The sequence below is a fragment of the Girardinichthys multiradiatus genome, chromosome 7 (genome assembly GCF_021462225.1).
Source record: "Girardinichthys multiradiatus isolate DD_20200921_A chromosome 7, DD_fGirMul_XY1, whole genome shotgun sequence".
In the NCBI taxonomy this organism is placed as follows: domain Eukaryota; kingdom Metazoa; phylum Chordata; class Actinopteri; order Cyprinodontiformes; family Goodeidae; genus Girardinichthys; species Girardinichthys multiradiatus.
The window spans coordinates 13,819,361-13,833,276 of NC_061800.1; the positions used below are offsets into that span (position 1 = coordinate 13,819,361).

A 13,916-nucleotide genomic window follows, 5' to 3' on the forward strand; every position below is an offset into this window, starting at 1 on the left:
TTTTAGCTTGAAATTATCAGGAACTGTTGCTTTAATAGTACGACAATAATAAAGGTGACACCGACTTCCTTCGGACCTCAATATGACTATAAAAGGTGTGGGAGCGGAACCAAGTGACGGCGCTGAGAGCAAAACCAAACAGGTGTTGCTCTCTGGCACACAGAAGCAGACATTTGACACACAAATACGCATTAATAGTCTGCTTGGCATATTCACTTCGTATATGAGTGAAAAAGAACGATCAATAAAATGTTAAGTTTAAAACATTTTTCCTAAACACGATTGAAAAACGGAAGGATGCATGCACCGTGTTTGTATCCTGAAACATTGGGGCCTAAACCCGGCCCAAAAAGTTAGATTTTAGCATTATAGTGCATTATTTTCATGTTATTGGTAAAATAAACATAATACATGTTGTGCCAGTAACTGAATCACTTTAATAGCATAAAACTAAGTCCCAATTATCACGATCAAAATTTGTAAAACTTTTTTTTATTATTTCTATTATTAGTATAGTTAGCGCTAGAGTAAATAATAAGTGTAATACCAAGAGCCCCAACAGCACTTAAAACCATGTAGAAAATGTCATGTGAGCTTTGAGCTCATATTGTTGAGATAATAGAATCAAAGGGGCGTGAGTTACAAATCTTAGCCTTCACCAGAGCAAAGCTTGACCTTATGTCCTGATCCTCATGTAGGATGTTCAAATCCAATCAATGCTTTAAATACAAGCAAAGCTATGATGCCTGACTCCAGACGCAATAATAATAATAATAATAATAATAATAATAATAAAAGTCTTTGTAAGCTTAGTCATATGTTTTGGTCATTTCTGAGGTTTGAGATTTGTAAAACAATTCTGATATTTTGAAGAAAGAAACTGATCCTTCTCAGACTGCTGTATTTGGATTAGTAGATACTAGTAAAACATAATGTACTACTAAATAGTCAAAAATTATTTAGTTGACTTCATTTAAGAACATAAGAACAAGAGAATTCCTTTGTTGTGCGAGAATAAACTGCCTCTACATTCAGCTTCCTGCTTATATGACACAATGTCCTTTTTAAAGATGGACAACATAATATTTTCAATTTGAGGCTTTAGGCAACCTAAAATTGAGACTATACGCTTTTATCTTTCCATTTGAACAAGTTTTTGTTTTTTTCCAATGGTCTAATCAAGACAGTATGAATTACTCTTGTTGTATTTAGAATTTTATTTGACTAAATTCAGTGTTGTGTTTCCCTAAATCTTTTGTTTCTGTAATATTTTGTGACTGTTTCATGTGTTCAAAATGTAAATAAAATATCTTGAATAAAATTATAATATATGCATACATAAATGGATGCAATCGATTCTGCAGAAAATATATTTTTTTTTACAGTATGTATTATCTTGTCTTCATGGACAGACTATTAAAGTTAATCAACAGAGCTGAATGTATTTGAAACCGATTCAAAAGTATCAGATTGGATAAGACATGTCTTGGGCTGTCATCCAATGATCATGTCACATTGATGAGTAACACATAAATATGGTTTTGAGACATGCATAAGCCTCTCATAGATCAAAGCAACATGGTAATGATGTGAGTTGTTGGTTTCTGTGGTTTGACACAATTGTCTCCTGTCTACATTTCCAGTTAGAAAAAAAATACTTCCCGTGGTTGCAATCTGATTCTAATCTGAACTAAAAATTATTATTATTGTTATAAATAATTTATTATTAGTAGCCTACATTTATAACCCATTTCTTAATTTTTTTAATCATAAATGCATTTCTAGCAAACACTGTTGTTATCCAGATATTTACACGTGAGTTATTAATTTATTAATTATTAATTTGTACAGTGGACTTTGTGTTAAAATGATCGAAATAATACATTGACAACTGTGTCATTTGATAATCCAGTGAATGTAGGTCCAATAAATCTCAACCGGAACTGGCGAAAGGGAAAGCTGGTGAAAGGACGAAGAGAGGTAAACAGAAAGAAGACATCCTACTCTGAGTATTTTTCAGGAACCACACACACACACACACACACACACAACTGAGCCTACAAAAAAGGGGAAAATCTGAAGTAGTGGTTTTCTAACTTTTCAAACATGGCATTAGATTTCAGTTGGAATTTGATGCAGCATATGCCTACTATGTTTTGGGAATTTTAATGGATGAAACAGAAAAGTTTTTTTCTTTCTTGCTTCCCCCCCTGGCCCCCTTCTTTTCCCTCTGATGTTGGAATGTGTTTGGTAATCCACATAATTATTTTTTTAAACCATCTCCAACAGCAACACAACCAACTGCTAAATTTATCCTCTTGGATTGTTGAACAAACTGCTATAATTTTATGTTTTACTTCAATCATCACACCATAGTAAGGATTTAAAAAAATTATTATAGATTTTGTCTGTTAGTTGTGGATTCAGAACTAAACACCCCCACAACTTGATGCTGCCACCCTCATCTATCAGAGCTGGGATGGTGTTTTAAGGCTTGCAAGCTTTCCCTTTTCCCCCCAAATGTAACAGTCATCATTCAGACCAAAAACATACATTTTAATTCATCAGACCAGAGGGCATGTCTCTAACATTTTAAATCTTTGTCCCTGAGTGCATTTACAAATTGTCTGTCTTTTTATGTTGCTTTTCGAGGAATGACACCTTCCTCACTGAGTGCCTTTTCAGCCCATCTCGATACAAGACTTGCTTCACTGTGTATAATGGCACGTTTTTACTGGCTTCAGCCATCATCTTCCCAGGGTCTTCTGCCTGCACATTTTGGACCAAAACACTTTTGTCTTCGGGACACAGAAACCATCTCCTTCCTGAACAGCATCTGGAAAATGTGCCCAAAGATTAACCAGACTTGTGAAAGTCCACAATTCTTTTCCTGATCTCTTGGCTGATTAGTACAGATTTTTCATGATGTCACACAAGGAAGAAGCGTGTTTGAGGTGTGGCCTTACTTAACTTAATTAATTGTGACTCAATTAACTGAAATATAACAAATTAGCCTGTTTGAAGTTTAAAAAGCATATCATTTTCTAGGTTTTTCAAAATTGTTTAAAGGCAAGTTAAACCTTAGTATATGTAAACACATCTGCAGATGGATCAGAGAATGGCATCAAATCTAACCTCTCAGTTCCTAGTTCAATAACTAGTGGAATTTGTTTATTGGTATGTTTAGTGACGAGTTTAACTATATCAGGTCCGACCCCTTCCCTTCGAGCTTCTCCTGAAATGAGCTAATCTGAAAAGCCTTTGTTTTCAGAGATTTTACTTAATTGGCCTGCATTTGGTTCTCTGTCTCTCCGTGGGACGTCGCCCCCCATGTGGGTGGTGGTGATGTGTAAACAAGGCTCCTGTTCCCCAAAATCGTATATCTCTGATATTATTTTTATTATTCAATTTTTATTTAAATTTTTTGGTCTCACGACCAGATGCTACTGGATTGTTCTGTAAATGTTCCCAGCTTTAAACTTAGAAAAATTCTCCTTATAATTAAAATGGAAATGCATGAATAGATAGTGTCCTACGACCAGGGGTGAAAGTAGTTTTAAATCCTTGCCGGTACTTAGGGACGGAGCTAGAGGGGGGCTGGGGAGGCACTGGGGGCATATATGCATGCATATATATATATATATATATATATGCATGCATATATATATATATATATATATATATATGCATGCATATATATATATATATATATATATATATATATATATATATATATATATATATATATATATATATATATATATATATATACAGCGTACAGATGTTCTGGTCCTATATGGTCCTATAATGGTACTATAAACCCTGTCAGATGCGAGTTTCTCCACACCCCGTCAGATACCGTTCCTCCTGCATTATACACGGGGAAACTCGCATCTGACAGGGTTTATAGTACCATTATAGGACCAGAACAGTATCGATATCTGTAGACTATAAACTCTGATCCTCACTAGGGACCTTTCTATTAATTCCTAAATGTATACATTTGGAAAAAGTCCAAGCGGTTTTGAAATAACTCAGTATGATGGTACTTGAAAACTACACATTGCTCTGCAGAGTTACTGGCACTTATTTCAGTAACCGGGTACGTCATTGTGTCATATAGACGATCTTCGAATGGTCCGTACAGCTGCTGCAGATCGGGGGGGTGAGGCTGCAAGCAGACGCGTCCGAGGCAAGGAAGTCCGAAGCCTGCTGTTGTCAGGCAAGCGGGATAATCATGGATAAACAGCCAAACCCACCGCTTTAGCTCCAGCAAGGCTGCCCCCGGAACGGGAGGACAGGCGGAAATCTTCATATAACTCCGCAGCACCGACCGACGGGCGGAGGGCTTCGTCCGGGTCCTCCCCGCTGGAAGAAATGTGGCTGAACCCGGAGGAGGTTCTGCTGAAAAACGCTCTGAAGCTTTGGGTGACCGTGAGGAGCAACGACTTCTTCCTGCTGCAGAAGAGGAGAGGCCACGGAGAGTCCACAAACAGGATAACAGGTAAACAAAGCCCCCATAAGAAGCACCATATAGCAACAGGGAGAGACACAGGGCAGACTGCCTTGTGAGGTGGGCAGAAGCTTAACAGAGGGGAGGCCAGAGGGAAGCAGGTAGGAAACAATACAACTGCTAGTTTTATATGGGTATACCAGGGGTAATAACAGGGCATGTGACCTACACTGTACACAGTTTACTGTGATTATGAAATCAAAGTTCACCAACGATTGGAGTAGTATTATCTGCCCTGAAGCTGACCTTTATCAAGTCTGAGCTTATACAGAGGTGGTGTCCACATCAGTCAAGCTATGTCATCTCATTTTCTTAAACTCACTGTAAAGCTTCCCTTCCTACAGAAATAACAGTTTTTCACCAGACGTTTAATGTTCTCCACTTTCTTGAAATGGAAAAAAAAACAAGAAGTGTCGGTGAAAACCTAACAAAGAGGATCTATGTGTTAAGTGAGTTTTGCGCATGTGAAAACTCCACATAATTGCAAAACCAAAAGGAGAAATTGTTAATTGCTTCCCCTACATAAATGAACTCTATGTAGGGGGTTTACAGGATATAGGGTTTATTTACAGTGCCTTACAAGTAAGGGATAGCAGCACATTTCATACACCACGGAATCATTTTCACATTTTTTTCACATCAAGACCACAATATAAGTTTTTTGGGGGATTTAATGTGATGGAATAGCTCAAAGTAGCAGATCATTTTCAAATAGACGACGCATGCATGGTTTTCATAATTTAGCACCCTACACAATACTTTTAAGAAAGTCATTTGATGGTCTGTCTTCACCAGCTTTACACATCTTTAGCCATTTTTGCTCTCAACTTTGGTAAGATTGGATGAAGACTGTTTGTGAACAGCAGTTTTTCAGTCTTGCCTCAGATTTTTCATTTTGATCTATTCTGGACTTTGACTGGGCCATTCGAACATATGAATGTACTTTGATCTGAACCATTTCGTTGTATTTCTGGCTGTAGGTTTGGGATAAACCTCCACCCCTGTCTCAAGTATTTTGCAGCCGTTTTTGCCCTGTATTTAGCTTTAGCCATCTTCCCATCAGCTATGGCCGGCTTTCTGGTCCCTGATGTGTAGTGTTTTTTTTCTGCCAGTCATTTAGTAAAGGGGAGTAAACAAATGTATGGCAAACGTTTCATATTTTTCTGAAGAAAATTTGGAAAATCATGTATAATCAACCTTCAACTTCAAAAGTATGTGCTGCTTCGTGTTGGTTGACACATAAAATCCCAATAACATGCACTGAAGTCTTGTTTGAAGGTCCCAGAATGTGAGAAGTTCAAGGAGCATGGATACTTTGACAAGACACCGTATGAGCACACAGTGCAGTTTTTGCAAGCTTACAAGTTATAACAAGTGTATATCACCCCCCATTGTACCTAAATGGGATAAACATCTACACCTTTGTCCAGACTCTTTTTATTGAAACTTCTTTGGTCTCAATGAAAAACCCCCCTACAAAAATCTTTTGTAACTGACAGAAAAACCGACTTCCAGCTGTAATTTACTGTCAGACAATAAGAGGCTTTGGTCATGTTTATTATGCCTTGCTGTGTGGTAGAAATGTTGCTGTCTTGGTATGAAAACAAATTTTTTCACCAGGTGTTGGTTACAGATGCAGGCTGTCCAACTGCTTCAAACCGCTGCGAGTTACAGTGCAGCCTGTTTGCTGTTTCCTATATATGGTTTCCTTTCTGTAATTGGTTTCTGTACATCAGGCTGTACTGACACACTGGAACTAGTTCCTACAGTCATATGAGTGGCTCATGGTTCACACAGTGGCTTCTTTATGCCCTGTCTTCCGCCTTGTGGATAATCCCATTTAGAAGGTTTTTGTTTCTCTCTCATAAAACAGAATAAGGGGAACTTCCTGGCTGGGCTTTACTATAAATGTGTTTGTTCCTGTGGTTCCCCTAGCAAGAGGGGTAAAGGGTCAAGTGCTGTTGTCTTGTTCAGGATTAACTATTTCAATGTTTTCCACTTTGGTTTTCCTGTTCCAGCAGCAAGCAGAAGGACTGTACTAAGTATAAAATAAGTGTATTTTGTTACTCCTACATTTCCTGGCAAAAGTACTTGTATCAGTTGAGGTTTTCCATAATTTTCCACATTATAACCACACATTTGAGATTATTTATTGAGATTTTATTTGATAAATAGTACAAAACTAGTGCGTAATTGGGAAGTAGAAGGAAAGTGCTACAAGGTTTTGAAGATTTTGTACAAATCAAAATCGTAAAATGTGTGGCCTGTATGTATTCAGGCCCCTGTTACTCTGATAGTCTTGAATAAATTCCAGTTGTTTACAGGTGCTTTTCTGTCCAACATGACCGAGCTTGATCTGTTTTGCAAAGAAGAATGGACAAGAATTTCAGTCTCTATATGTGCAACACTGGTAGAGACACAATGGAAAGATATGCTGCTGTAATTACAATGAAACAATGCACTCTTTTGAGATGTTCGAAAACCCTTTATACTTGTGGTACAAAAAAATGTCCACAGATTCAAAGGGTATGAATGCTGAAATTTAGCTGGGTTTCACTCTCAAAGCTATGAAAACAAACCCACACCAGCAAACTACATATTACATCAGGACGCATTTAGCAGGGCTGGTGAGAAGAGCTGAAATGAAACATCAGGTGGTTGATCTTAGCCTTGGTTTAGCAAGCTTTTCAAAAGTGTGGGGGCTGTTCATCGGTGGTGCGCATCGGCTAAGTATTGAGAGTTTTAATGGCTGTGTTTTGTTTTTATTTTAAAATAACTTGCTCTGCCTCTCTGTCGTCATCACTCATGACCACATCTTAAAATACATCCTAAAAACATTTAAAACTGCGAACTTTATAAACCCTTACATACATGCACCTAGGATGGAAATAAGCAACACACACAAACACAATGTATGCTCCAGTCAGTGTTGCCAGGTGTACGATAATTATTGTATTTGTACGACAATTTTGCTCTCTGTACGATGTACGATCAATGACAACGGCCATAATTGGCTGAATAGTCCACTGCGCCTGCCCATGATTGAGGAAAAGAAAAAAAGAAAAGAAGAAGAAGCAGAGCCCGACACTGTGGGGCTGCAGATGTTGATAAATCCTACATGTTCATTCTGTGAAAATGATATAGAAATGATTGACCATATCTTCTATGAATGCAATCAAACCAAAATATTTTGGAATTGCTTAGAAAGGTGGATCAAATCAAAAATTACACTTCCTGAATCTATTTCTAGAGATATGGTAACTTTTGGAGTGTTATTAAAAAACAAAACAATAGAACTCTGTTGTAACCTAATATTTTGCTTGGCAAAATTCTTTATTCATAAACAAAGAGTGCTGAGATCATCCCCAGTTTTTGACATCTTTTTATCTGAATTCCAGTTGTATTTGAAATCTCTAAAATATATTGAATCATATCAATAACTGACTAAAATATTAATGGAACTGCCCACCGATGTATGTCAATCCTAACATATCAATCCCCTTGTTGCTATTTTAGTTATTGTTTCATTATTATTAGTGTGTATGTGTATATATGCATATGTATGTGTATGTATATATATGTATATATATTATTATTTTTTTATTTATTTCTATTTTTATATTTTTTTTCTCTCTTATCAATAATACTTTGTTTTTCCATTTTGAGATCTGCCTATACTATGCCCTATAAGAATTGCACTGTTGCTGTAATTGCCTTACTTGTTTGTGCTACTTTGTTTAAATAAAGTAAAAAAAAAAAAAAAAAAGATGTTTAAAAATCCATTCCGTTCTGACCCCACAAAGCTGCGAGTGTCTGTTAGACGCTATTCAACACATCAACAGACTTGTTATTTTGGTTATGACGAGTGTACAATAATTTCCCCCAAAATACGATAATTTTATGTCCCTAGTACGATAATCCTACATTTCTCACCTGGTAACACTGGGTCCAGTTGACCTCTTTCACAAACTGTAACTAAAACATAGTATAGTTTAAACCTACATTTATTGAATTGCTGACCTCTGAAACGTCATGTGCTCTCTGAAACTGATTCCTCTTGCAACTGCCTATCCTAAACCAGAACGGTGCAGTGGTAAAGAGTGGGCTCAAAAATGATTTAAATACTTTTATGGCTCAGTTTACACAAAAAAGCTCAATCCAAAAAATACATTTGTTAATTGTTCATTTATATAGGCTTTTAGCTTTCACCGTAATATCACCTACGGATTTCTCTTGAAAAAGTTGTCAGTCTTCTCTTGCCTTTTTCTTTTCTGCTTCTTAATTATACTAAGTGACAAAAAAACAAACAATTAAAAGCTTGACAGTGTCATGGATCTGACGGACATGACAGAGGAGCTGCTTTTTCTGGCTAACATATGCTAGCACGTCCAGAGAAACAATATGTTAGCAATTAGCGACTTCTGTGTCGTTACCGGTGTTTCCTCAGCACCAACTGAGCATAAGACAGGCGGGACTTAAGGCGGGACAGCCAATCAGCAGCTGATGTCAGGTTTCAACAGGAGAGGAAAGGGGAATACAGCGAGCGCAATATGGAGGAAAGAGACTGGAAGTGCTGTGGGTCCATCTCACAAGGAAAAGTGTCGGTGTTAAAACACCTACTTCCCCCCACAGTTGCGACGCCTATAGATCTTAGACAACTCTCTTTGTCTTTGAAGCCAAATGAACTTCATCTTGTTTTTTAAGTGTTGTTATTTTGACCAGATAGCCTCAGTTTTATTCCCCAATATAAAACAGTCAAATTAAAAACCCACATTTGGATTCTTAAAGATGTAGTTGTTGATGTTCAGGTTTTCCCAGAACCTTCTAAGGATTGCGGTTCAGAATGGTGGTACTTTTCTCAAGGCTTTACCAGAGTAAAGCGTTTCTGGGATTGAGGTGACAGATGGTTTTGCGTTGCCAGGCTGGCCGGTCTGCAGCTTCAGGCTCGATGTTAAATCTGAAGATGTCCTTTTAAACTCTGCTGAGAGCCTGAAGTACCCACTAGAAAGGACAGTACACTCTGCTTGCAAAAGGTTCTGCAAACATTGCTTACACCATGGTACTTTGTTGGGGCATCTTATTTTATTATTACAAAGTAGGACTAGATCTTTATGTCCAACGTTTTGTGTGCCAACATTAGAAATTCCTTCACAGGGGTAGTTGCATTCTGGCTGCATGAATTAGCAGGTTTTAAAGTCTAACTCCTCTAAATGTGTAGATTTATACTCTGAGAGCGCCAGATGTTTTTCTTTTGTCATGTCCTGTCTAGTTGTTTTAATTTCCTTATTAGGTACACCAGACCATAAAGGGGAACAGAAAACACAATGATAGAGATCTGTTCACCTTCATCACGTGCAGTCATAGTTTTGAAATGCAGCTGCTGCAGAGTGGGCACAACAATGCTGCCTTAAACATCTCAGAATGCCCTCAGAGATTAAAGTCAAGCTTGACGGGAACTTAACGTTTGCCCTTCTCTTTAATTTATTTCATAGACTACGAAGAGTTTAAACCAATCCTCAATACTGACAGCCTCTTATAAAGGAGTTTGGTACTTTAAACCATGTTCTAGCAGCTCTTCACTGCAGACTGATGTGTGGCTTTTATGTAAAAAGAGGCCTGCAGTAAACTCAGCCACGAGTAATCAACCAGCAAACACTGAAGCAGCTAACATTTACATATTCTTAGGAACTTGCGTAGGACTAAAAGGTTAAAATTGTGTTTTATTTGAGTTTTATGTAATTGACCAACATTTGGTAGTGTGTGTATTTAAATGTTATTTATTAATTTATTTTTTAAGAAATGCAAATCTGAAAGTGTGGCATGCATTTGTATTCCCCCCTCCTGAGTCAATACTGTGTAGTACCATGCTTTGCCTCAGTTACAGCCACAAGTCTTTCTGGGTATGTCTCTGCTATCTACAGGCGGACATTTTCTCCCATTGTTCTTTGCAAAGTAGCTCGGATAGTTTGGACAGGGAGGATCTGTGAACATGAAGTTGATGTCTTGCCACACATTTAGGTCTAGGCTTTGACTGGGTCATTCAAACATGTAAAAGTACTTTAAATTATTTCATTGTAGCTCTGGTTTAAGGTTTTGGTCCTGCAGTAAGGTCAACGTCCAGCCCAGTCTTAAATCTTTCCAGACCTTCCAGGATTTCCCTGTATTTATCTCCATCCTCCTTCATATCAGCTCTGATTCCAGATTTGTTGTCCCCGCTGAAGAAAAACAGTCCCACAGCATGATGCTGCTACCCCCATGTTTTTTGTTTTCACCATGTTTGTGAGGATCATGTGTTTAGTGTGATTTACAGTGTTTGTTTTCTGCCACACATAGAGTTTGGTCTTATTTGACCAGAACACCTTACTCCACAACTTAGCTTTGGCTTGTGGCAAACTGCAGAATAGAATTTATTGAAAAGTTCTTGCTAAGTCTCAAATCTTCCCTATAAAAAGAAATGTCCTAAATTGGCATTTGCAGTAATCCTAGCAACAACAACTGTATCTGGGTCGCTTTGTCTTGGAGATCTCTTGCTGTATTTAGCCACAATTATTTTTTTTTTCGGCATTAGTGGCCTTTATTTATTTTTTGTTATTTTTTTAAAGTTGGCAAATGGGAAGTTGGGTAAAGAAAGGGGGTAGACATGCAACACAGGTTTCCGGGGCCGGGACTCGAACCTGGGACAGCTGCTATGAGACTCAGCCTCCGTAAATGGGTTGCATGCTCTACCCCTGCGCCGTGCGGCTCAAGCATATTTAGCCAAGTTTAGTGAATGGGTATACCGAATCTGTTTTTTATCAAAGATGAATACTAGAATCTGTACCTAATATGTCCTATTTTTGAAGATTTAATTTGTCGTCATCCTGTTTGAAAGGCCTCGCATCAGTGAAAATCTTACCCCAAAATGTTTTTTAAAAGCTTCCACCTGCATCTGTTATACTTGTTGGCGACTCAGATTTGTACCGTTCTTTAACTACAATTGCAGGCCGCACAAAATCAAACGGCTCATGGGCCACACTTTGGACACCCCTGATTTATGTGGCACCTGTTCAAAACAGATGTAATTTCAAAGCATTTTATTGGACAAAAGACCCAATTCAGGACATTCTAGTTTAGCCTACATTACTTAATTCAATTCAATTCAGTTTTATTTATATAGCGCCAATTCACAACACATGTTGTCTCAAGGCACTTCACAACAGTCAGGTACATACATTCCAATTAATCCTAACAATTGAACAGTGCAGTCAGAGTTAGCTTTTTATTCAAATTGGATAAAACGTTTTTCTATCTAAGGAAACCCAGCAGATTGCATCCAGTCAGTGACTTGCAGCATTCACTCCTCCTGGATGAGAATGTAGCAACAGTGGACAGTCACTGGCGTTGACTTTGCAGCAATCCCTCATACTGAGCATACATGTAGTGACAGCGGAGAGGAAAAACTCCTTTTTAACAGGAAGAAACCTCCAGCAGAACCAGACTCAGTGTGAGCGGCCATCTGCCACGACCGACTGGGGGTTTGAGAGAACAGAGCAGAGACACAAAAAGAACACAGAAGCACTGATCCAGAAGTACTTTCTATGGGAAGAAAAAGTAAATGTTAATGGATGTAACTCCTTTAGTCGTTTCACCTAGAAAGAAAGAACAGATAAACTCTGAGCCAGTTTTCAAGGTTAGAGTCTGAAAGAGAGCACATAGAGTTAGTTACAGTTAAGCTCAGTCAATCGCCATGTCTAGGAGAGAGAAAGGGTTAAACACTGAAAGACAGGGCTATGTGGATCATCGGTAGAGGGTGAGCATTAAGTTGTTGCCAGCAGAAGCTTGGACGATGCCCCTCTCCAGAAGGTGTCACATGTAGACACAGAGCCAGGCCAGGTGTAGCTTCTAGGAAGAGAAAAGAGAGAACAAGGTTAAAAGCTGAAATAACAGCAAACAATGCAAAATTGGAGAGTAGTGTGAGAATGTAGCGAAGAGGGTGAAAGTGGTCGTTATGTCCTCCAGCAGCCTAAGCCTATAGCAGCATAACTACACAGATAGTTTCAGTTCAGATTATTTAGTTAAACGGCGCTTATTTACAACAATATCGTCTCAAGGCACCTCACAAAGGGTCCCACTGATGGTCATTGTTATACTAAAAACCACAATGATTGGGATACCTCCCTCTGTCAGACTGATTATAACCATTGGAAAAGAGAAGGGGTCATACAGGTAGCAGAAATGGATGGTGTGTTTGCACCTCAACCATAACTGAGCCGGTTTAGGCTAAACCTGACTCCCCCTTACTCCAACCAACAGGGAGGGAAGAAAACGGAGGTAAAAAATAAGGAAGATAGCTCAGGATAAACTAAGCCACTCTTAACTATAAGCTTTATCAAAAAGGAAAGTTTTAAGCCTAGCCTTAAAAGTAGACAGGGTGTCTGCCTCATGGACTAAAACTGGGAGCTGGTTCCACGGGAGAGGAGCCTGATAACTAAAGGATCTGCCTCCCATTCTACTTTTAGAGACTCTAGGAACCACCAGTAAACCTGCAGTCTGAGAATGAAGTGCTCTGTTAGGAACATATGGAACAATCAGATCTCTGATGTATGATGGAGCTAGATCATTAAGGGCTTTATATGTGAGGAGGAGAATTTTAAATTATATTCTGGATTTAACAGGGAGCCAATGAAGGGAAGCTAAAATAGGAGAAATATGATCTCTCTTTTTAATTTTCATCAGAACTCTTGCTGCAGCATTTTGAATCAGCTGAAGGCTTTTAACTGCATTTTGTGGACATCCTGATAGTAACGAATTACAATAGTCCAGCCTTGAAGTAACAAATGCATGGACTAGTTTTTCAGCGTCACTCCTAGATAGGATATTTCTAATTTTGGCAATGTTCCGGAGATGAAAGAAGGAAATCCTAGAAACCTGTTTAATATGGGATTTAAATGACATGTCCTGGTCAAAAATAACACCAAGGTTTTTTACTTTATTATCAGAGGTCAATTTAATGCCATCCAGGTTAAGTGATTGACTAAGTAGTTTCTTTTTTAAAGACTCCGGTCCAAAGACGACAACTTCTGTTTTGTCTGAATTTAGAAGCAAAAAATTTAACGTCATCCAAGTTTTTATATCTTCAAGACATGCTTGTAGTCTATCTAACTGGTTGGGCTCATCAGGATTTATGGATAAGTAAAGCTGAGTATCATCAGCGTAACAGTGAAAATTTATCCCATGCTGCCTAATAATTTGACCTATTGGAAGCATATATATAGTAAAGAGAATTGGCCCAAGTACTGAACCCTGTGGTACTCCACAATTAACCCTGGAGTTTAAAGATGATTTATCATTTACATGAACAAACTGGAATCTGTTGGACAGATAAGATTTAAACCAGCCTAGCGCTGTTCCCCTGATCCCTACA

At 38.2% G+C, this 13,916-nt stretch overlaps 1 protein-coding gene across 2 annotated transcripts in view; it reads left to right on the forward strand.

Annotated features, from left to right (window-relative positions):
• Positions 1-4,155: 4,155 nt before the first annotated feature.
• Positions 4,156-13,916, forward strand: part of LOC124871300 (TBC1 domain family member 8) — a 45,699-nt gene continuing 35,938 nt past the window's right edge. For both annotated transcript variants that reach the window (XR_007038994.1, XM_047370511.1), the window contains exon 1: positions 4,156-4,504. Coding sequence is in view for 1 of the 2 variants with exons in the window: in XM_047370511.1 (XP_047226467.1) it covers positions 4,378-4,504 (127 nt within the window). In the remaining variant the exon portion in view is untranslated. The remainder of the gene's footprint in view (positions 4,505-13,916) is intronic.